Below are 24205 nucleotides of genomic sequence, written 5' to 3' on the forward strand. Positions count from 1 at the left end.
AACCCATACTCACTCTCATACATTACGTACGCTGAGAGCACACACGTAACAGTGCAAGAGGGATACGTTCACATAGAGGAGGCTCAGACACTAATTTACAATCTTTAAGTTCATAGTGAACAGGTTAACAGCTAGAGAGAAAGAGTTCCAAGTGATGACACTCGGCGAGGTCTATGCCAGTTGAGCCGTTACCCTCGTGTAAACACATTCTGCCGGAACACATTAGCCAGGAAGCTTAATAATAATGATAACTTCAACTGGTACCACACGGCTCGGTATTTGCTCACTCTCGTAGAGAGCGAACGACTAGAGGTGACGAGGAACCGCAGACAAGCTGGAAGGCCGCTACGCGGTGAGCCGGTGCCAACAACAAAGAAAGCTCCGTAGTCCTCGATACATTAAGGTACTATCGGCCAACTAATTAGGGTTTGCATGTGGGAGGAAATCCGATAAAAACCGCACGTGCGAGGGGGAAACACTTTCCCATACAGTCAGAACAGGTGGAGTTCCCATGTTTGCTGTACTGCTCTCTCTTGGCAGAGCAAGGGTAAGGCACCTCAACGCCCACGCGAAATGAGTTCTGCAATTTTATACGATGGACCAACCCGCAACTCCACAGCGCTGGATGACAGGCATGTGAAACAGATGCCCATCTTAATTCCTGTTGAAAATGTAACTGCCTAGGCATAGAAAATTCTGCCAAGTAATACTGTCCGTTCGCACAGATTACCGATCGTATCAGGGTTGTATACTCGATACAACAATTTTGGTTCACCCATAGTCTGCAAAAAATCCGACGAGGAGGCTGGTGGGTCAAATAAGGGCGCGTCCCAGCCCCGCGTGGAAGGTAGCAGGCAAGGTATTATAGCTCGCTGTCGACAAGCAGATCTGCGGCCAGACTGTAGTGCCCAGAGGCACACGTTATCGTGCATCTGACTCCGCGTGGCAGCTTTACCACCCTTGTCCAAATATCAGATCTTCACTGTACGCGCAGTGCATGCGACGGCCGGTTGACAGGTACCCTCATTGAGATGACGAGATCATATCTGGGTTGACTCAGGCCCATCATATTCCTAGAGGCGATAGAAATATTGCGACTTTGTGGGACGTTAGCAGTGGCAATTTTGCAGAATAGAACCTTCACAGCAGGGAGCTGGGCAGCGTTTCCATCGCTCGCCAACGAAAATGTGCTCCACTATCTCCCACCTCAATACAGGGACTCTACTATCTACGTACGTCATCAGCCAGTGGAAGGGAGGTCAACCAAACATAATTTGCTGCTGTAACCTGCTGACCAGCACATACCGGAGATCTGGGGGAATGGGCTTTATAATTCATCGGATTCCTCCAGTCTAAATAAAGATTCTGAGTCTGTTCTTGAATGGAGGTAGAAGAGGGAGAGTCCAATTTACGGATGGTCACAGGAAAGCCTTTCCAGAGGGGCTGAAGGGGTGACCTTTCATTGTGAGGACAAAGGCACATGACTGGGAAATAAGACATTATTTGAGACGAATGCATTATAGAAGGATCCTGTGCTAAATTAGGCTGAAAATAACTTCACCGTCATTGCCGACTCCATATGAAACCGAAAAACACATTCTCAGAAAGAGGGCAGTGCTGGTGACATTTTTTTTGGCGAAAAGGCAGCATTAGCAACGATTCTGGTGATGCAATTTCAGCCTCTCGTTATCCATCGCTTCCCTAGGATTTATAAGGAGACACCAGATGAGAGAGGTGGGATGAACAGGCAGGCCCGGAGGGCAAGCAGCACACCGACGCGGCCACACACCCATGAATGCCAGCGCTCAGCAGCTTTGATGAATCACAAGTACAGGCGGCTTTACCGAGTGCACACCTCAGCCAAGCACCTGACTCAAGGTCGCCGACTGGATTACCACACACATCGGCGACACGTTTCCATCAGCAGCCCGCAACCGCCTCAAGCCAAACAAGATGACCGATAACGGCACGAACACCGGAGCCCGTGCGGAGATCAAGTTCTGACAAGATCGTTGCTCTCTCTTCACGATCTTAATCTTGGTAAACAATTTGACGATTGAAATTAAACCGATGTCCTTTATCAGCCGTGTTCTACAGCTGCAATCGTCAGACCTGGAAAACTGTTAATAACACATTCCTGCGGAGGGAGCTGGTAGGAACGTTGGGTTGCTCGGTCAATGGCCAGGGTCAACGGCGCGTGGTGTATTCCGCAAATATGCCCGACTGTGAGGGCGGGCACAAGCCGGCGTGAGTAGGTTAAACGTTGAGTTTTATAAGGGCACCACGGGGTGACCAGCCCCTCCCCACCCAGCCCCACCCCTCCCACCCCCCACCCAGCCCCACCCTCCCCACCCAGCCCCTCCTCACCCTCCCCCACCCAACCCCTCCCCACCCAGCCCCTCCCTGCACGACGGACACAATAATCCCCTGTGGGCTGGTGTAACCAGGAAGTTCCTACCAGTATCAGCAGGGTTTATACCAATCCAATGAACATGAGGGTCTGAATCTCGTTCCAACATCGACGAAGGGCAACCGGTGTGAAATGGGGTCCTGCCAGGTCACTTGAGGAAACATGTTGCCTGCAAGACTCTTCTCAATCCCTGTTAAGCAGCATTGCTAACGTCACCTGAACAAAGCATAATAATTTTCTTCGTACTATAAACGTCAGTAAAGCAATTATGCAAAAGGCGTTAAAATGATAAACTTGTGTCATGGCACGCTTGCTGTTACACTCGCAGATATGTTCCCCACACAACCCAACGACGATCACCACCATCACCACCATCAACACCATCATCACCACCACCACCAACACCACCGTCACCACCACCGTCACCACCACCGTCACCACCACCGTCACCACCACCGTCACCACCATCACCACCATCATCATCATCACCACCACCATCATCATCATCATCACCACCATCATCATCATCACCACCACCATCACCATCCCGACCATCAACACCACCATCATCCCGACCATCAACACCACCATCAACACCACCATCAACACCACCACCATCACTACCACCATCACACTACCATCACTACCCATATCACCACCACCATCACGACCATCAACACCACCATCATCACCACCGTCACCACCACCGCCACTACTACCATCACCACCACCGTCACCACCACCATCACTACCCGTATCACCACCACCACTACCCGTATCACCACCACCATCACTACCTGTATCACCACGACCATTACTACCCGTATCACCATCACCACCACCACCGTCTCCCAGCAGAGGGGGTGCAGCGAGAGTAAAGCTGCGCCCCCAGCACTGGACAAGAGAGGACTCCCTTAGCGCATGCGGATCCCCTGCCGAGGGGGGACCTTGCCAAATGATCCGGCGTGCATCGATTTCAATTGAGTTGTGAGGATGAAAAAGCAACTCCTCACCTCTACCCCAACAGCCGAGCTTTGCCCACAGTTTAAATTCACAATGCTTAGCGCTTCAGTCTTCGGATCCAGCGCCTGGCTGGCTCAGGGCATTCCCTGTGTAATGACATAGAACCGGTCACATAGCAGCACAGCGCTGGCTGCTGGCAGGGAAGAGGATCTACAGCTTACAGCAGCCCCGACTGATAGCAGGTCACGTGATGTAGTGACGTCGTGACATAGAATCGGTGACGTAGCAGCATAGTACTGGCTGCTGGCAGGGAAGGGGATCTGCAGCTTACAGCAGCCCTGACTGACAGCAGGTCACGTGATAGACCAGAGAGGGATGTAGGGGAAAGGTCACGGAAGGGGCAGATCGAGGAACCCGCTAGTAGGTTCCAGAAAGGGGGCGTGGCCGGGGGCGCAGCCAGGCCACGCTGACAGTATAAGAGGGGCCCCGGGAGGGGACCTCGGGGCTGTCGTTTGGAGTGGGGCCCCCGTCGTGCTGCTGGAGTCTTCGCTGCCGTCTCTGTCTTCACCATCTCGGCGTCGCCAGTCAGGCAACCTACCAGCTGTCCTGACTGGGAACGGAAGTTACCAAGTGTTAACTGTTCAGGCCGTTTTTTACTAAAATACTCTCAGTGTCTCTGAGTCACACGACACCTGCACGGAAGTTTATTTGGCAGCAGGGAGCAGATTTTTCCTGACTGGGTCACATCCAGAAAGGCTTCTCTCTTAACAACCAGCAATGAATGCCGCCTCTACACTGCGAGCCGCGTTCCTCTTCAGCGCTCGATTGTGAAGTCCACAGGGACTCAGGGGCCTAGGACTCGCTCCCATCCTGTTTCACACAACACCTTCCTATTTGCCTTGAGAGAGGTAATGCGTGATGGTGGCCTGTATGTTTGTGTTGGACTTCTTTTGCACCGTACGTAGCAAACTGTGCTAATCAGAGGTGCGGGAGAAGGACAACCAACTAAAAACAAAAAAAACGTCCAAAATGAATTAGTTTTCAATCTAAATTTAAAAGTGCATAGCTCCAGTGGCTTGCTAATGTTGGAAGAGCGCTCCAGACGGCCGCAGAAGCTCATCTGAAAGCGCACGATGCAGTGACGGTCTTTGTTCGGGTAATTCTCAGGAGATCGAGGTTTAAAGCTGTTGAATGGGCAATACAGAGAAGTTTGTGTGACTGCATCCCAGCCAGTGAGAAGTCACAATGTTGTCACGAACATTCGCTCACTTCCAGTGACGTTTACGAACAGATTCGCATACACGCAACACACATTCAAAATGCACTCATCTACACTGCAACCACCGCCCTTTATCTGTGCGGTGGTGGCTACGCAAGTGGCATGTACGCCAGCACCGTGGAAGGAAGGGTTGGCGGACCACACAAGTATGTGAAGCTTCCTTCCAGTGGGCGTCGAGGAGCCAAACAACATCCTGGCTCGCCAGGAGATGGCGGTACAGCAACAATGTGGACTCCATCTGTCCTTTCTATATGGGACAGAGCAGCGGTCGGCAACTTTCGGGGCTCCAGAGCTTGGTGACGTTATTTACGTATGTATGCATTCACGTGTATTGCGGCTCTTGAAGTAGAGTTTTTTTTACTGAATGAAAAAAACAAGGCCCTTCTTGTTATTTTGGTTGCCGACCCCGAGGTGAGGGTGTTGCCCCCTCGCCCGCGTGGGTTCTCTCGGGGTGCACCGGCTTCCTCCCACATGTACATGCTCATTAAGTGGCTGATAACTCCTTGATATATAGAGAACCGCAGAGCTTGGGCAGGGGGGGGGGAATTTGGCGCAGGGTCACTGCGTGAGCTGCCTTCCCGCTCATCTGTGGTTCCTTCTCTCACCTCTGAGTCATTACAAGTGGAAATTCTTATTCTTATTACACGATTAGATGAATACATTTATTGTATTGCTACCTACAAATAAGTTGTGCTGAATTTAGTGTCTTATTATTATTATTTCCACAATGAGACGGGCAAATTAAGCAGGGAAAGTAGATAATTCTAAGAGTAACATCACTCTGTTTTGCTTTTCAAATTCGCAAGAAACCCAGTCGCCTCGTCTCATGGACAGTTTACGCCGAGTTGGTTTCTGTTCCTCGGCCTCAGAGGGTTGCCAACTCTCGTTCTCGAGCCTGCGCGCGACGTCAGGACCTTGAGACCACGCCTCTTTCTGCCGTGTTTTTTTCAACATTATCTCGCTATACAAGTTATTCACCGTTATACACGGCCACTTAAAAAGTAAACCGCAAGCTAAAGCCGACAAACATCTCCGTGTCACAGATCCTGGGTGAACTCCCACAAGAAGAATTCTCAGCTTTGGTTACGCGCCAGCCGCGTTCGCTCGGCCCTGCACACTCTCAGACAGCTCCCACGATGTAACCTCGGGACAACCTTCGGCCCGGGATGGTTATCTCGCACACATTCCTATCTCTACGGCCCTGCATACATTCCACTCATTCCCTCATCCAGCCTCCACCCACCCAGCCAGGCCAGCAGCACAGCACAGGTCCCACTCTCCACAATGACCTCGCACTGTTGGTTAGTCATGGAATGAGCAGCTATTGTGAATGATATCCCAATAGATAACTGTACAAGCCTGCTGTATATCTATCTATCTATCGTGAACGCGAAGTTGGTGGCAAACCTTATATATTAACTGGGTCCGATTGAGAATTAGTCAGTGTTTGCTTTGACTAATTACAATGAACTCCCAGCAAATATTATGGGGCCAAATGCCACAGACCCTGACCGGGGGTACGAACAGATCAGCCGACTCTTCAGCCATCACAAATCCGACTGCACCGTTTGTATGTGTGTGGGTTGTATGTGTATGTGGGGATATTTGGCGCACATTTGTGTGTATATACATATAGATGTTTGGAGATCCGAGCTCAATGCCAAAACCAGTGACAAATATCCGAACTGGTCATGGGCCACCCAAAGGTCGACTCAGCCTTAAAGGAGTACATTTTATGCTGTGTCCACATGAGCACCATGGAGACAGAGAACGGCCGGACGTGGTGCTGCCCACGCCACACTCTTGGCACGGTATACCAGCGCTAACCGGCGCTCGCTAACAGGATCTTAACCAACCAGTCTGAGAGGGTCAAGGGCGAACTTTGTTTCTAGATTTGAAGTTTTCGTGACTGCAGGGATCCATACTCTTTGGTTCTTTTGGAAAAGTCACGTAGGTAGAAAACAAAATAAATCACGACGTTTCGGGCGCAGCACAAGCGTCCGTCATCAGGTGCGACAACCACATCAAGAAACAATTGCTGAAGTGGGAAAAAGGGGCTGCCGTGACAAGAGGCCATATAGATAAGAGAGGGGGGGAGGAGAGACAGGGAGTGTGGGGGTGTGGGGTAGGGGGAGTGGAGGCTAGAAGACTCAAGCACGGTAGAAAATGCCGGGGTGTGTTGCGCCCGAAACGTCGTGATTTAATTTAATGCATTTTATACCTACGTGACTTTACCGAAAGAACCAAAGAGTATGAACTTTGTTTCGTCTAAATGTGCGTGACGTTCACCTCTGCGTGTGGGGTTTAGGTGGTCAGCACACTGCACTCTGACCCCTGTGAGCCTCCTCTGAAGGTGGCCACACACACAATGTTACCCCATATAGCCAGTGCCAGATTAGAGCTAGTGCGGGGCCTGTAGCATATGTTATAATAGGGCCCTAAGTAAAAAAAAAAACATTATTATTAAAAAAAAAATTTTACTTGCACAGTAAAGTAATTGTATTTTTTCATTTGCTATACAGCCAGATAATACGACAAATCGCTAACCTTAAACACCCAGTCGTTCATAAAAGTTGAAGGCGGTATAGTACTATAGTAATAGAGCAAGTGCAAAATCGCTGAACCGGAATTGATAGCTTGAAAGCATTTAGCGCAGGGCCCTTGAAAGTGCTGGGTCCGTAGCATATGTAGCTACTTTTGCTACGAGGATAATCCGACACTGCATGTAGCCTTAACAGACTGCTGGGGCAAGTACTGTTAAGCGAGCACCTATGAGGGCCGACACGGCACACGAGGGGGTGGGTGACCATCACGAAGCCCCGCCGCCTTTGCCTCCCTAGTGGCGATGTTTACACACCGCACGATTTAAGGCTGAGTTAACCTAGGTGAGGCGGGAATGGAAATGGGATCGCAGGGTTCATTGCACAGTGAGCTCACGGCTACACTGCCGCTCCCCGCACACATGCACACGCACGAGTGGCAACACGAACGTGAACCCGTCATGGAGGTTCCACGGGTCACCCTCTGCCTAAAGCAAGCAGAGCGAGTGGCAGCTGCTCTGTCTGAAGCGTCGCATGAAGGTGCCACTGAGCGGTGCTGCCAGCCGTACCACCGCGCGGTGCTGCACGCTGGACTCTCCAGGCTGGCAGGAGTTGTGTGTGCGTGTGAACGTGTAGGTGACTGTACATCCCATTCGCGTGTGCCTGTGCCTGCGTTGCCTTGCGTGTACCTTGCGTGTACCTTGCATGCCTTGCGTGTGTCTGCGTGTGCCTGCGTGCGTCTGCGTGTGCCTTGCGTGCGCCTGCATGTGCCTTGCGTGCGCCTGCGTGTGCCTTGCGTGTGCCTTGCGTGTGCGTGTGAAAAACCACGAGCTCCCAGCCGGAGCAGGGTGCAAGGAACCTCAACAAGTCAGAGCTGACATGGGAACTGGCACACGCCTTACTTTGCCAACATTCCTGAATAACAAATGTAACTTTTAATGAGGACATTCCGCCATTATGTTTTTAGTTACATTTTGCCAACCCCCCCGACCCACTTCAATGCAACATCCTGGCATCGTGGCTGTCAGCGTCTACAACAACATTTGACAGCATGCTGACCAGAGTGATACCGTTCTCGAAGAAGGAGACGGAGCACGGGGCCGTGAACCCTGGCTGGACGTTCCCATGTGCTCCTGTGGGATCTTGTCGTGGGGACAGACATACGCTCACGCACACACACGGACCCTGCCCCTGGGCAGACCGCAAAACGTGGGGTGGCACACAAGTGGGGGTGTTGAATGGCAAGCACAGTGGCTTTAGAGTTGGGGAAATTTGAAATAGGACCTGGTGTTTGAAATCAAGGCATGGCCTGTAACCCAGATGGGAGTATAATGAGATACAAGATGACATTCACAAAGACTGAGAAAACTGTAGTCACTCTTTGGTTCTTTTGGTAAAGTCACGTGGAGTATGAAAGTAATTAAATCACGACGTTTCGGGCGCAACACAAGCGTCCGTAATCAGGTGGGACAACCACAGCAAGAAACAATTGTGCTCACTTCAGCAATGGTTTCTTGCTGTGGTTGTCCCACCTGATCACGGACGCTTGTGTTGAACCCGAAACGTCGTGATTTAATTGATTTTATACCTACGTGACTTTACCAAAAGAAGCAAAGAGTATGGATCCCTGCAGTCACAAAAACCTCGAATCTAGATTAAGAACTGTAGTTGCGTGAGCCCACATTTCGGGTCTGGAGCATTCACTCGACAGCACGTGTGTGAGAACACCCGACAGTCGCTCGACAATACACAGAATACTTTCGTTATAACGCCGTACAGAGAGCACCAGGCAGTTGTGGGATTTCACCCTTCCATCGTGTGCCGACTGCGTCAGTGGTTACCCAGCCATCCATTTAGTCATTAAAATAAAACGGCTGAGACAGCGAATGAATCTCGCATGAAGGACGCTTACACGGGCATCTCGCCAAGACGTACGTGCGCACGTGTTGGTACGGCAGGATATGCAGCATGTTTGTTTTAACAGTTAGTGCGTTCAATGGCAATTGAGCAAAATGATAAATCTCTCCAGGGTGCTCGACTCGCAGGCGAAGAGCTAAAGTCCCGGTCGGGGAGCGACTCGACCCATGGCCCTTCAGGCGTTATTAAAGCAGCTGTCGCATTGAGTAAAGTCAAAAGTTGACATCCTATTTAGAGAATTGCACCAACCACCTGGCACAGGGCCACCAACTAACAAGAGCCCCCAGCCCAATGCTCGTATGAGCAGGAAAATACGGCAACTGCACACCGATTATTCCGCTTGCGTTTGCGGGGATGAAGCTCGGGATGGATGCGGATCACCACAACCCTTCTCTTGGGCAACAACTGTCCAGGTGACCTGGAGGATAACAGAGACCTGGAGAACCACACGGTGCATCTCGTGGCACTTTGACCCACGTGGGGTTTTAGTGTTCTGTCCTGGTATGCGAGTTTTCTCCAGGCACCAACGTCCTCACACGTGCATCCCGAGCATCAACCTCCTTCAAACGCAGTGTGCAACTCAGGAGGATTCCTGCACACGAGTGTTGTTTATATATCTCCGTACGACATCCGGCTCGTACAACTTCCCAAGGTCATTGCAGTACCGCTCTAAACCGAAAGGAATGAAACACCTGTTGTCACAAACAAAACAGCTTCCAGTTGTGCTACCACCACCGCCGTGGTTTGGAATGGTTTGGGGCTCTTCACCGATGTGACGCCGTCTCACCAATAACTACTGAGTACCAGTAACTATTGAGTAAAAAGGTATATGGGTAACACTACATTGTCTTACACAGTGCTCAAAAATACCTTGGGATAGCACACTGAGCTAAGACACTGGAAGACATCACACCGAACTAAGGGAAACCTCCCCCTGGGTTTTACACAAAAGTCTAAATGTACCCTCCTTCTCAAATAAGCATGGGGTAATATTCAACTCCATTAGCAGTTTTGAGTCAGCGATAGAAATACCACATTCTTATGACAGGAAATACATTATTCAACAATGACGGACAACCCACAGAGGTGGGTACTCATTTACAAAAACCAGAGGTGTGATGGACTGGCCGAGTGAACTTTCAACAAGAATTAGAACTCACGACCAGCCAACTGTTCATGGGCGTTCTTGTTCAAAACAAGTGAATAAATATTCCACGTGTGTCAGTGTTTACATTAAACCCACGCGCAAGGCTCCTAAAGTTGAAGTGCTCATATTCCACGAGCACTTCCAACGTAAATAAAGGTTAAATCTTGCACATTGCCTAAAATACTCTTTCCCTTGGAGGCACGTGTGCAAGAGGCCATGCATCCAGAAGGGTTCAAACCGAATGTCGGGGCTGTCCGAGCGTTCGCCTGTCTCCTGTTTGGGTTCTCAGCCATTTCGTGGAATCAAAGCAAGTACTCAATACATACCAAGCAAGGCCTCAATACATGCCAAGCAAGGCCTCAACACATGACAAGCAAGGCCTCAATACATACTAAGCAAGGCCTCAATACATGCCAAGCAAGGCCTCAATACATGCTAAGCAAGGCCTCAACACATGACAAGCAAGGCCCCAATACATACTAAGCAAGGCCTCAACACATGACAAGCAAGGCCTCAATACATACCAAGCAAGGCCTCAATACATGCCAAGCAAGGCCTCAACACATGACAAGCAAGGCCTCAATACATACTAAGCAAGGCCTCAACACATGACAAGCAAGGCCTCAATACATACTAAGCAAGGCCTCAACACATGACAAGCAAGGCCTCAATACATACCAAGCAAGGCCTCAATACATGCCAAGCAAGGCCTCAACACATGACAAGCAAGGCCTCAATACATACTAAGCAAGGCCTCAATACATACCAAGCAAGGCCTCAATACATACCAAGCAAGGCCTCAATACATACCAAGCAAGGCCTCAATACATACCAAGCAAGGCCTCAATACATACCAAGCAAGGCCTCAATACATACTAAGCAAGGCCTCAATACATGACAAGCAAGGCCTCAATACATGACAAGCAAGGCCTCAATACATACCAAGCAAGGCCTCAATACATACCAAGCAAGGCCTCAATACATACCAAGCAAGGCCTCAATACATACCAAGCAAGGCCTCAATACATACCAAGCAAGGCCTCAATACATACCAAGCAAGGCCTCAATACATGACAAGCAAGGCCTCAATACATACCAAGCAAGGCCTCAATACATGCCAAGCAAGGCCTCAATACATACCAAGCAAGGCCTCAATACATACCAAGCAAGGCCTCAATACATACCAAGCAAGGCCTCAATACATGACAAGCAAGGCCTCAATACATACCAAGCAAGGCCTCAATACATACCAAGCAAGGCCTCAATACATACCAAGCAAGGCCTCAATACATGCCAAGCAAGGCCTCAATACATACCAAGCAAGGCCTCAATACATGACAAGCAAGGCCTCAATACATACCAAGCAAGGCCTCAATACATGACAAGCAAGGCCTCAATACATACCAAGCAAGGCCTCAATACATACCAAGCAAGGCCTCAATACATACCAAGCAAGGCCTCAATACATGACAAGCAAGGCCTCAATACATGACAAGCAAGGCCTCAATACATACCAAGCAAGGCCTCAATACATACCAAGCAAGGCCTCAATACATACCAAGCAAGGCCTCAATACATACCAAGCAAGGCCTCAATACATACCAAGCAAGGCCTCAATACATACCAAGCAAGGCCTCAATACATACCAAGCAAGGCCTCAATACATACCAAGCAAGGCATCAATACATGACAAGCAAGGCCTCAATACATACCAAGCAAGGCCTCAATACATGCCAAGCAAGGCCTCAATACATACCAAGCAAGGCCTCAATACATACCAAGCAAGGCCTCAATACATACCAAGCAAGGCCTCAATACATGACAAGCAAGGCCTCAATACATACCAAGCAAGGCCTCAATACATGACAAGCAAGGCCTCAATACATACCAAGCAAGGCCTCAATACATACCAAGCAAGGCCTCAATACATACCAAGCAAGGCCTCAATACATGCCAAGCAAGGCCTCAATACATACAAAGCAAGGCCTCAATACATACCAAGCAAGGCCTCAATACATACCAAGCAAGGCCTCAATACATACCAAGCAAGGCCTCAATACATACCAAGCAAGGCCTCAATACATACCAAGCAAGGCCTCAATACATGCCAAGCAAGGCCTCAATACATACCAAGCAAGGCCTCAATACATGCCAAGCAAGGCCTCAATACATGCCAAGCAAGGCCTCAATACATACCAAGCAAGGCCTCAATACATGACAAGCAAGGCCTCAATACATGACAAGCAAGGCCTCAATACATACCAAGCAAGGCCTCAATACATACCAAGCAAGGCCTCAATACATACCAAGCAAGGCCTCAATACATACCAAGCAAGGCCTCAATACATACCAAGCAAGGCCTCAATACATACCAAGCAAGGCCTCAATACATACCAAGCAAGGCCTCAATACATACCAAGCAAGGCATCAATACATGACAAGCAAGGCCTCAATACATACCAAGCAAGGCCTCAATACATGCCAAGCAAGGCCTCAATACATACCAAGCAAGGCCTCAATACATACCAAGCAAGGCCTCAATACATACCAAGCAAGGCCTCAATACATGACAAGCAAGGCCTCAATACATACCAAGCAAGGCCTCAATACATACCAAGCAAGGCCTCAATACATACCAAGCAAGGCCTCAATACATACCAAGCAAGGCCTCAATACATGCCAAGCAAGGCCTCAATACATACAAAGCAAGGCCTCAATACATACCAAGCAAGGCCTCAATACATACCAAGCAAGGCCTCAATACATACCAAGCAAGGCCTCAATACATACCAAGCAAGGCCTCAATACATACCAAGCAAGGCCTCAATACATACCAAGCAAGGCCTCAATACATACCAAGCAAGGCCTCAATACATGCCAAGCAAGGCCTCAATACATACCAAGCAAGGCCTCAATACATGCCAAGCAAGGCCTCAATACATGCCAAGCAAGGCCTCAATACATACCAAGCAAGGCCTCAATACATACCAAGCAAGGCCTCAATACATACCAAGCAAGGCCTCAATACATAACAAGCAAGGCCCTCCTGAAGACGTGTCCAAGACGTCGTGGGAATTTTTAATTAAAGTTTTCAATCGTACAGCTCTGGCCCTCACATTAAATCCTCCCCATAATCTAAGAACAAACAATAGCCATAGCCCTGGCACAAGGCCAATTTTTCAGGACGATCCCTTTTTACTAACCCGACCTCTAAGCCTCCTAGGCGAGACAACTCTGTTTCTCATCTTGAATCAACAGCCATTGACATTGAGACTGAACCTGCAGTCGTGATAAAGGATAGGGACATCAAACATGATATAACTGAATTCTCGCCTCTATAATTTGTCATCAAAACATCACAGCTTTCCCCCTTGTATGTCCAATGCCCTGCCCCTATTACCCAGTCTTCTTGCAACAAAGTCTCAAGCTACAGTGGCTATAAGTCTCCATAGTTGTTCAAAACCCATGGAGCTGGAGGCAATTAGCGGTGATGGAGTGAGATGTGGACAAAGCAATTGGCTTCCAGCTATGTCTGTGAGCGCCAGGGAAGGAATGCCATTCTGGGGCTTGAAATGCCAATTTTGAGACCTTTGACCTCATCACCAGGCTGGCCTGGAGGTCACAATTAGACTTGGCATAATACATCAGAGGGAAGCTGTTCTCAGTCACATTTTAATACATTTACCTACCCCAATCGTGAGTCATGGTTAGTTCTGTCAATTTCCACAAGTATTTACTTACGCACTACAATCTCACTCAATTGCAAGACTGCTTTGTAGGATGGTCCCGATTATGATTTTTGCTCAACTTAGAGTATTTGGCAAGACGATGGCGCGCGCTCGGGGAAAACCACGAGGCGGGGAAGAGCACTCGGGAGAGTGCACAGATACACTCCTGGCTACCGCCTCCCACAGGCAGACCTCACGCTGCAAGCGGACGTCTCACAAGGGATACCGTTCCAACGATGTGCAATCCACAGACTCCTCTCCACCCCCTCCACGTGGTGTTATGATACCACCACCACCATAATAGGACAAACTTGAACAATAACCCATAGATGGCATCACCACATAGCTGTGGGTTTTATTTGAATTAAATCTAATTTTGCTTTGAGAGATTTGCATTTAGTTTCAAATGTTTTAAACGGGCGCAAACACAAAAATGCACCAGGTATATTTCTACGAGAGGCACTATTGCTCAAGCACACAGTGTACACGAAAGCGGACATTAAAATCCTCGTGGCATCAGGTAATGCTTGACACTTCGTTCAGCTGAAACGTGACAACACCTGCATTTGCACATGGGCAGAGAGCTGGACCCAACGAGAGCAAAAGAAGGGAAGCGTTTCGTGTTTGCGAGGAAATGCGCACGCAGATGGGGGCCAGGTATTGCACGGCACGTAACTTCTAAAACTTGAATAGAACGAGGCAAGAACACACCGAAGACAAGTGAGGAAGAGGAGGAGGAGGCTGCGGTGAGTTGACACACGTGCAGGGTGGAGGAGGGAAGGCTGCCGGCACTGGTGGGACCGAGCAGTAGAACTATAGCCGGACGGAGCACGGGGTGAGACCCGGTGCGTGGGACTTGCGCATGAGATGCCCACTGCGCAACAGCTGCCGATCCAGCAGACGCAATGAGAGCAAACGCGACGTGTGGCGGCACCATTGGCCGTGACCATGTGTCCAGCGACTTAGTACAAAATTAGTAATTGTAAAAATGTTTTCATTATCCCAGCTGAAGTGACATGTTATGATAAAAAAACATTCCAGCATTTAAATCAAACGGACTGAACATGGCGTTCACCCAACGTGTTGTGAGACAACGCAGAGAGCGCTCCTTGGGCGTGTAAAAAAAATCCAAAACCACGCCACGGCCAGCTCTCCACCGCAGGGCAGCGATGGCTGAGAGAGAGCGTCACGCGCGGCACTGCGACCTCTGGGCGCACGGCACCCAGACCCCGATAGGGACATTCGCCGCACCATCAACGTGGCAATTCTAACGCAGCCACAGGTTTTGTCCTCATTACCCAAATCAAACATTTGAATCGGCGCCGCTTGAATGTTAAAGTAACACACACACACACACGCGCACGTGAAGCTATACATACCGTGACTAAACACCTGTAAAAGATTGGCAGGACACGCAAAAGCAGTCTTAATGCGAACATCATCTTTGCAGCCTCAGTGCCGAGTACGAGCAGCTGCGGATGCACGAAGCAGCAGCTCGGTGCAGGCCAACTCAAGCAAGGGAAGGTTCCAGACCAGTGTCGGATACTAAACCGATACCGCCATGCACGCTGAGGAACTGACCCCATGTTTTTTTTTACAGAAAAGTGACTAAATACTGCCCAATACATCACACACAGAGATCCCCGCCCCCCCCGCCCAAAGCCTTAACATCCTGTTGGGGCACATGCTGTTCGCGACCACCTATGAAGGGCTGGTACAAGACGTAACGAGGTGGTGGAAAACATCATGCCTGGCCGCCTTTGTCTCCCCAGTGCTGATGTTCACACGCTGGACCGGCTACTCGTTTAAGGCTGAGCCGACCTAGGCGAGGCCGGGGACCGGTTCAAATGTTCGCCACTGTTGTTAGTCGTGAGCAGGAATCAGGGCTGTTGCACAGATTCCTCCCGATTAGTAAGAGTGATGCAGATACACTAATACCGTCAGTAATGATCAATTCAGATAATCATCGCCTAGCCCCTGGGTGAATGTATAATTGCTGCTGGTAAACCAATGATGGTGAGAAACTGTTTAATTTGCAACAAGGTGGGTGCCTATGTTTTATAGAGGAGACTTTAGAAAGGCACACATCAACAACAATAATAATCATCAAGTATCAACAAAGAGAAAATGTGAAATCTACCGCTGAATAATTATCATTATTGGCTAAATGTGGCAATGCCCAGCTGTAATTCAAAGGGCCTGGCAACGAATTGGTAGATCACGCAGAGATGGAGCCATCATCTGCATTAAACACCCTTCCTCCAAGAGCAATGTACAGGGTTTTTCAAAAAGATATACCCGATTTGAAATCGCCATATCTCTGCAACCACGAACCGCCCATGAATGAAACTCTTACCACTTGAAAGGGTGGGGCATAGTTTCCGCTCGATGCCTCTCACAGCGCACAAACAGCCCCTAGCGTCAATCATACGCAACATGGCGACCCCGCAACACAAAGCGTTTTGCATTCTGCAGTTCAACAAGACTGAATCCGTAATTGCGGTGCAGCGTGCGTTTCATCACACCCTGCGACTTTTTCTTGTGGGGATACGTCAATCTGGATGACCTCAAACAAAGAATCACGGCAGCGGTGACTTCAGTGGAAGAAGACACATTGAGAGGTGTTTGGGACAAATTCAACTATCGTCTCGATGTTGTCTGTACAGCAGGTGAAGGGCACATATAGCATTCATAAAATGGTTAGTAAAACTTGATAACTCATTAAACCGTTTGTAACTTTTTGTGTAATTGTAACATGTTGCCATCGTGAAATATACTGCTTTGAAATTGGGTCCATCTTTTTAAAACACCCTGTATGAGGATTGCTCAAGGTTAACTTCCACTTTGAGTTCTAGATAGCCGTAGTAGTAGGAGAAGAAGAGGCTGCTGAATGTGCGTGGAGTGGGCACGACAACATCCTGCATATGCTGTGCGGCGTCGCTTCACAGCAGCCCAAAGCAGTCTGGGTGTTTTCAAGATGGCAGCGAACAGGGTGTCGTGCGCTGCGGGAGAGTAGCCAAGGGCACTGACATTTACAGGATGTATCTGTTATGAAGAAGGACCATTGCCTGAAATGTCACCTATTAGATCTTGTTTTCCTTTTAAGGCCACAGTGTCGTTAAATGTGTTTGTGCACCACTCTCATAGCAAAATTCTTACGAGGTGGGTAGTAAAGATCAGCGACGCGTGTCTCTGAAGCGGACGCGTGTCCGAGCGGCACACAAGGTTGTCACGTAGGTGCGAGTAGGTACAACGTGGTGAGAATGTGAAAGGAGATGCTCTGAATTGGCAATGCGCCTGTTCTAAAGAATTTCACGATTCTGTCACCAGGCCATTTCATGACCAGTGGGAGATATGTCCGCATTGTAAATTCAAACCAACAGGGTGAGTTTAATAAACTTTAGTGTCATATATCCTTGAACCAAAAGCATAGGATAACAATTTTTAACGATTTTTTTTTTACTTTACTAGGCAAGGCCTACTGAGCTTTACAGCTCTTTTTCAGAAGCAACCTGGTCACATATGATAGCTCGACAAAGTGGCTTATCACGTGAAAATTTACTGCAGAGAAATACTCTAAATGCATGTGTCAAAATGTGGAGGGAAACACCCAGAGGATCCGGAGAAAAATCCATGCTACCACGGGCAGAACGTGCAAACTTCAAATATACAGGATCGAACCCACGGCTGCCTGCATGCCAGGTGAGGCAGATAACATCTCACAACTATGGCAGCCCGAGTTTATCTTTGAACCACACTCGTGCAACAACCACACAGGCGTCAAATAATATCAAGTTAAACCAAGCGAGGACATTGCAGCAAATGGGAATTCTTTATGCGAACTCACAGGTAAGAGCTATCAGTTTAAGTTACTGAATACAATCGTGACACAAGTGCAAACAACGGCACATGAACCCTATCACACATTCACCATGGTGCCACATTCGGTGACATGATGTCCTGTACCACCCTTGAGTTGCAAATGTTATTATTTAATACATTTCACAAATACATCTGCAAATCATCAGGATCCTTCTTCACAACTGTGTGGGCAAGTTGTAACTAAATGATCACGGAGTTAAATATTTCCTCAGTAAAGTCTCCCTGGCTGTCTCCCAAAACTTTCAAGGGGGCTAACTGCTTGAGATGTTGGCAACTCGTTCTATCCGAATATGTTTTGATGACACTGATGCGATATTATTCTGGATAGATGAATATTATATGGCCCCCATACACAGGGCTTCATTAATAACCGAATATTTTCGGGTTCGCTGGCAGACTGGAGTAGTAGGCACACGACGAGTTGGTCACATCCATCGCAAGAGATATACTGGATGTGGTGTGCCGTGTGTGGGAATAATTTACTGGACCGTTCCGGCTACAACTAAGCCCTCCCTATAACGTATTGAGGGGTGGTGGGGGTGCAATGGTTAAGAACAGACCACTCTGACGCCGGTGACCTCAGTTCAATTCCCAGCCATGGCTAAGACCAGTGGGGCGAGTGATAACCACACAGGTCCTGCCCCCCCCCCCCCCCCCATCAATCCACAAACCCAACATGGTGAAGTATGGCCAAACAACCCCCACGACCGACGTGGCGTGTGGAGGATTTCATCCAGCAGAGCATTGACAAAGGGCTGTAATTAAACTGCTTTGCATGATCACTGCATGTAGAAGTTACTGTTCAAACGTAACAATAACTTACCTTAACTCTGTGAGCAACTGTGCATTGCAACAGACACATGACACGTGTGAAACACCCGTTCTCCTGCACTGTGCTGTAATAAACACATTTAATGCACCGATGGTGCACTCCTTAGGTACTGTAAATTAATAAAAGTGGCATTAGTACTGTAAGGGATTAGACATGGTGGGAGAACACGGTGGGTAGAGCAGCAAGCTCCCGTTTGTTTAGATTCATGGTTCAACTCCTAGGCAGGGTCAGCTGAGTCACGTGGTGCTTTTGTGGGATTGTGGAACTTCCAGCACTGGCTCAGAACCAAGGACACAGATGAGTGCCACGGAACTCTGAGTAGCACAGCCAGATCCTGTACGCATGCTGTGTGTGCATGCTGTGTGTGCATGCTGTGTGCACGTGCTGTGTGCGCATGCTGTGCGTGCATGCTGTGTGTGCGTGCTGTGTGTGCGTGCTGTGTGTACATGCTGTGTGTGCATGCTGTGTGCGCATGCTGTGTGCGCATGCTATGTGTGCATGCTGTGTGTGCATGCTGTGTGTGTGTCTGCTAGTGCACGCTGTGTGTGTCTGCTATGTCTGCATGTGCTGTATGCACCGTGTGTGCTATGTGTGTGTGTGCACACTGTGTGTGTGTGCTATGTGTGTGCTATGTGTGCTGTGTGCATACTGTATGTGTGTGTGCTATGTATGCACACTGTGTGTGCTATGTGTGTGTGTATGCACGCTGTGTGTGCGAGGAGATGGTACCTGATCCCTCGCCCACTCGGCTTTGTCTGTCAGGAGCTCCACATTCTCCCTCTCCTCCTCCAGCTCGGCCTGCAGAGTGCTCACCCGCTCCTGCACGCGGCACACACCATGCGGCCACCTGTTACACTCACCGCTCTGTGCCGATGAGTTACACTCACCGCGCTGTGCCGATGAGTTACACTCACCGCTCTGTGCCGATGAGTTACACTCACCGCTCTGTACCGATGAGTTACACTCACCGCTCTGTGCCGATGAGTTACACTCACCGCTCTGTGCTGATGAGTTATACTCACCGCTCTGTGCCGATGAGTTACACTCACCGCGCTGTGTTGATGACTCACAACGCCGCCGAAACCCGCACGGCACAGTCGGGCTTCTCTGCTGTCGCGGTACGTGGCGGCGATCCTGACTGTAAGCAGCGATTTGGCCTAACGAGGCTATTTACCGCCAATGCCTGTGGAGGTTCCATAACGTTTTAGGAGCCTCAGGCCTTCTCTCTACAAAGGAGACTCCCAGTCTGTCTTGAATGTTGACCTCTGATGAAGTAAAAGTTTACCAAGTGATTCTCGGATCCATTTCCATTTGGAGCATTACTATAAAAATGTGTGTTTTATTTACAACCCTTATTTTCTTCACATTTTTATGTTGGTTTGCAAAAAAAAGGTGGGCGAAAGTTGCGACGTTTGCACATATCCACAGCTGCTTTGGCCAATCCACTGCTGGATTAAGACCTTCCGAATCCGAGCGGGCCAATACGTACTTCACCATGCGAGTTGGTGCTGGTGGGCAGAGGTGGCAGCGTAGAATCTCAGTGCTAACCACACGTAGTACTGCCTCACTGCCATCTAGACAACGTGGCGTGCATGGCGATCACCCATCAAAGCACAATCCAAGCTCAACCCTGCTTAGCTTCTGCGATCAGTGCGTTCCGGGTGATTTGCTCAGATGCTATTGCCCATTTTTTCTGCACTTCCAGATTCTACCTTGCAGACTCCCACTGGATTCCCACCAGCCTAGCAGGGCCCAGAGGGCGCTGGGCCGAGGGAGCGCAGGGCCGGCAGGGACCACCATGGTGGTGCAGAGCGGATTGTGCGTTTAGTGCTGGGCCTCTGCTCATGGGGTCGATGGGTAAATCTCAGTGGTGACACGTACAGGAATGTGTTCAAGCGAGTCGCCTTGCCGCAGAGTGGATGATAATGACCCCCCCCCCTCCTGCAAATACGTGTGCATTTGCACGCACGCAGATTGCAACCCAAGCCTCAAGAGCGAAAAGTAAACATCACTCAGAGAACAGTGCAATATAACCACACTTAAATAACTACGGTGACACGGACATAATTGGCAATTTATCTTAATGGACTTTAAACTGGTTACAAAACAGACATTGATCGATATATTCTGAAGGTCTCATTACCCTTCACTGCAAGCCAGTCGCTTTGCCGACTTTACACGCACGATGTGTAATGGTCGAGCCTGGCACATTGTACAACACGGTAATATATTTTGAAATCAGAAAATATCTTCATGGAGAAAATAAACTGGTCCGATACTGCTGTTGCTTACCCACATTGCCACACTGCACACGTGACCCGAGGGCAAACGACATTTATGCTCCACACATGCAGGCAACGCGCCTTACCCCGTGCGAGCACAGGCATAACACTTTGTTAGGCTGGGCTGTGGGAAATAAGCAAGGCGCTAATTTTTTTTTGTCGACCGGTGCCGTCGAGGCTAAGAAATGTCCACACCCTGCAGCTTCAGAATAATGAGGTTCGATGTTTAACGGAAACCATTGAATGTGTTTAATCACAATATCGTCTTTCTTTTGATCAGATTGTGCAACACAGCAGAAGACGTAGAATGAAGCATTCACACAAGCTCATAGTGCAGGGCGTGTAAATGAGGGTTGGTGGCTGTACGTGGCCTGGTTCTCTCCAACAACCAACCCACACCGCTCCCTCTCCCTACACACTCCCTACCCCACACCACTACCACTCCCTCTCCCTACCCCACACCACTCCCTCTTCCTACACACTCCCTACACACACCACTCCCTCTCCCTACACACTACCTACCCCCACCACTCCCTCTCCCTACACACTCCCTACCCCACACTACTACCACTCCCTACACACTCACTATCCACACCACTCCCTCTCCCTACACACTCCCTACCCACACCACTCCCTCTCCCTACACACTCACTACCCACACCACTCCCTCTCCCTACACACTCACTACCCACACTACTCCCTCTCCCTACACACTCCCTACCCACACCACTCCCGCTCCCTACACACTCACTACCCACACCACTCCCTCTCCCCCTACACACTCACTACCCACACCGCTCTCTCTCCCTACCCCACACCACTCCCGCTCCCTACACACTCCCTACCCACACCACTCCCGCTCCCTACACACTCCACTCCCACACCACTCCCACTCCCTCTCCCCCTACACACTCACTAGCCACACCACTCCCTCTCCCTACCCCACACCACTCCCGCTCCTTACACACTCCCTACCCACACCACTCCCGCTCCCTACACACTCCCTACCCACACCACTTCCACTCCCTCTCCCCCTACACACTCACTACCCACACCGCTCCCTCTCCCTACCCCACACCACTCCCTCTCCCTACACATTCCCTACCCACACCACTCCCGCTCCCTACACACTCACTACCCACACCACTCCCACTCCCTCTCCCCCTACACACTCACTACCCACACCGCTCCCTCTCCCTACCCCACACCACTCCCTCTCCCTACACACTCACTACCCACACCACTCCCGCTCCCTACACACTCCCTACCCACACCACTCCCGTTCCCTACACACTCCCTACCTACACCACTCCCTCTCCCTACACACTCACTACCCACACCACTCCCACTCCATACCCACAACCACTCGAACTCCCCCTCCCTACACACATCCTACCTACACACATCCTACCCACGCCTCTCTCTCCCTACGGGGAGCGGGATGGGAACCGGAACGGGTATGGGGAACCGGGATGGGGACACTGGTGGCGATTGCGGTGGCGACCGGGGGAGTCCCGACGGTGCGCCACAGTGCGGTGCTGCGAGTTAGAATGCGAGGCTCGAGATTCGACCGTACGACAGCGGCCGAGTCTGGCAGAAGGGAAGAACGGCGAGGGATGGTGGCATGACAGGCCGAGTGTGGCGAGTGATGCCCCAGCCCATGTTAAGCATGGGGCCAGCACACCGAGGGCCCACAACACGGACACGAGGCACCGGTTAATGAGGACGTGGGTTACACCCAGACGTGGGCTAGTTTCGCCCCGGCGCAGCACCAGCCCGGCTCTGGTCTGCCGTACGGCGGCTGTGGCAACTTAGAGGGGGTCAACTTTACCTCGAGGGCCTTGACCTGCCGCGGGTTGTCCTTGCGCAGAGCGGCCGAGCTGAGTTCCAGGCGCATGTCCTGGAGGCTGCGGTCGAGGCGCCGGTTCTCAAGCTCGGCCGCCTCCCGCTCGCCACGCTCGCGCTCCACGTCCCGCTCCACCTTCTTGAGCTGCAGCCACGCACAGCACATGCAGCACACACACAGCACATCAAGACACACATCATGCCCAGCACACACACACGCAGCATATGCAGCACAAACACACACAGCACCTCAATAGCACAGCACATGCAGCACACACACAGCAAATCAAGACACACATCATGCCCAGCACACACACACACACAGCACATGCAGCACACACACAGCAAATCAAGACACACATCATGCCCAGCACACACACATGCAGCATATGCAGCACAAACACACACAGCACCTCAATAACACAGCACATACAGTACATCAATCGCCACAGCACACATATCAAGGACCCAACACCCATAGAACATTCTGCATACAGCAATCATACACATCTAGCAAATACAGCACAACTCAACAACACAAACAGCAATGAGCAAAGTCCAGCGAGGACAGCATCACAAACACCGCAACAGGGAAACCACACAACACACACGACAAGGATAGAGCGCAGCGGGCAAGGGCACGGCGAGGATGCGGCCAGGATGCGGCACAGCAGGGCAGGACATGGCCAGGACACGGGACACACAGCAGGCCAGGATGCAGCCAGCACGCGGCACAGCAGCGAGGACACAGCGGGGGCAAGACGCGGCCAGGACACGGAACACACAGCGGGGCCAGGACGCAGCCAGGAACCTCTGGGCGCGGCGCCGCCGTTCCCCCCCAGTGGCACGAGCCGCGGCACTCGTGCGACGCGAGACTGTTTCCCAAAGCGAGACACGCACGCCGATGTTTTTCCGCTCGAAAACTACACGACACTAACCTGATAAGGTACCGACGTGCACCGCATTCGTTTTGTCGAGAATTAATACATTCACATTAAGAAGGCTGGAGTAAAATTATGACATTTTCTCACCACTAAAAATTCACATTCATCAATGCCAGCGATGGCTGACATTCGTCGAGCCATGGTGCAGTGGTAAAGGTCGCTATAAAGGTGGTGATGCACGCATTTGTATTTTTCCCCACTAAACACGTTTGCCAATGAAATCTACTACACGCGCAGCCGCCTCATTTATGCAGCGTCTCAAACGGACACGACCAGAGGACTGCACGTGGGCGGGTGGTCATCCCCTGCGATACATCCAAGTGTCTGAAACAACTATTAAGCTTTGCGCTCATCTTTGATGCTGGCCCAAAGCCAGTGGTAGAAATTCCACATTCCTATGCTGGTGGCCAGTATATCATCCATGAGACATCGCTGT

The 24205-nt window shown here is 50.1% G+C and overlaps 2 protein-coding genes across 4 annotated transcripts in view; both read right to left on the minus strand.

Annotated features, from left to right (window-relative positions):
* LOC144736570 (small ribosomal subunit protein eS17) overlaps positions 1-2580 on the minus strand; it is a 184736-nt gene extending 182156 nt beyond the window's left edge. Inside the window, exon 1 of the mRNA XM_078619138.1 lies at positions 2572-2580. Within this exon, the coding sequence (XP_078475264.1) occupies positions 2572-2574 (3 nt within the window). The 5' untranslated portion in view covers positions 2575-2580. The remainder of the gene's footprint in view (positions 1-2571) is intronic.
* CGNL1 (cingulin like 1) overlaps positions 1-24205 on the minus strand; it is a 118217-nt gene that overhangs the window by 25590 nt on the left and 68422 nt on the right. For all 3 annotated transcript variants that reach the window (XM_078619109.1, XM_078619101.1, XM_078619117.1), the window contains exons 13-14: positions 22812-22970; positions 19428-19517 (exon numbers count right to left, since the gene is read on the minus strand). In XM_078619109.1, coding sequence (XP_078475235.1) covers positions 19428-19517; positions 22812-22970 — 249 coding nt within the window. The remainder of the gene's footprint in view (positions 1-19427; positions 19518-22811; positions 22971-24205) is intronic.

The sequence above is a fragment of the Lampetra planeri genome, chromosome 3, assembly GCF_965212315.1.
Source record: "Lampetra planeri chromosome 3, kcLamPlan1.2.h2, whole genome shotgun sequence".
Taxonomy (NCBI): Eukaryota; Metazoa; Chordata; class Hyperoartia; order Petromyzontiformes; family Petromyzontidae; genus Lampetra; species Lampetra planeri.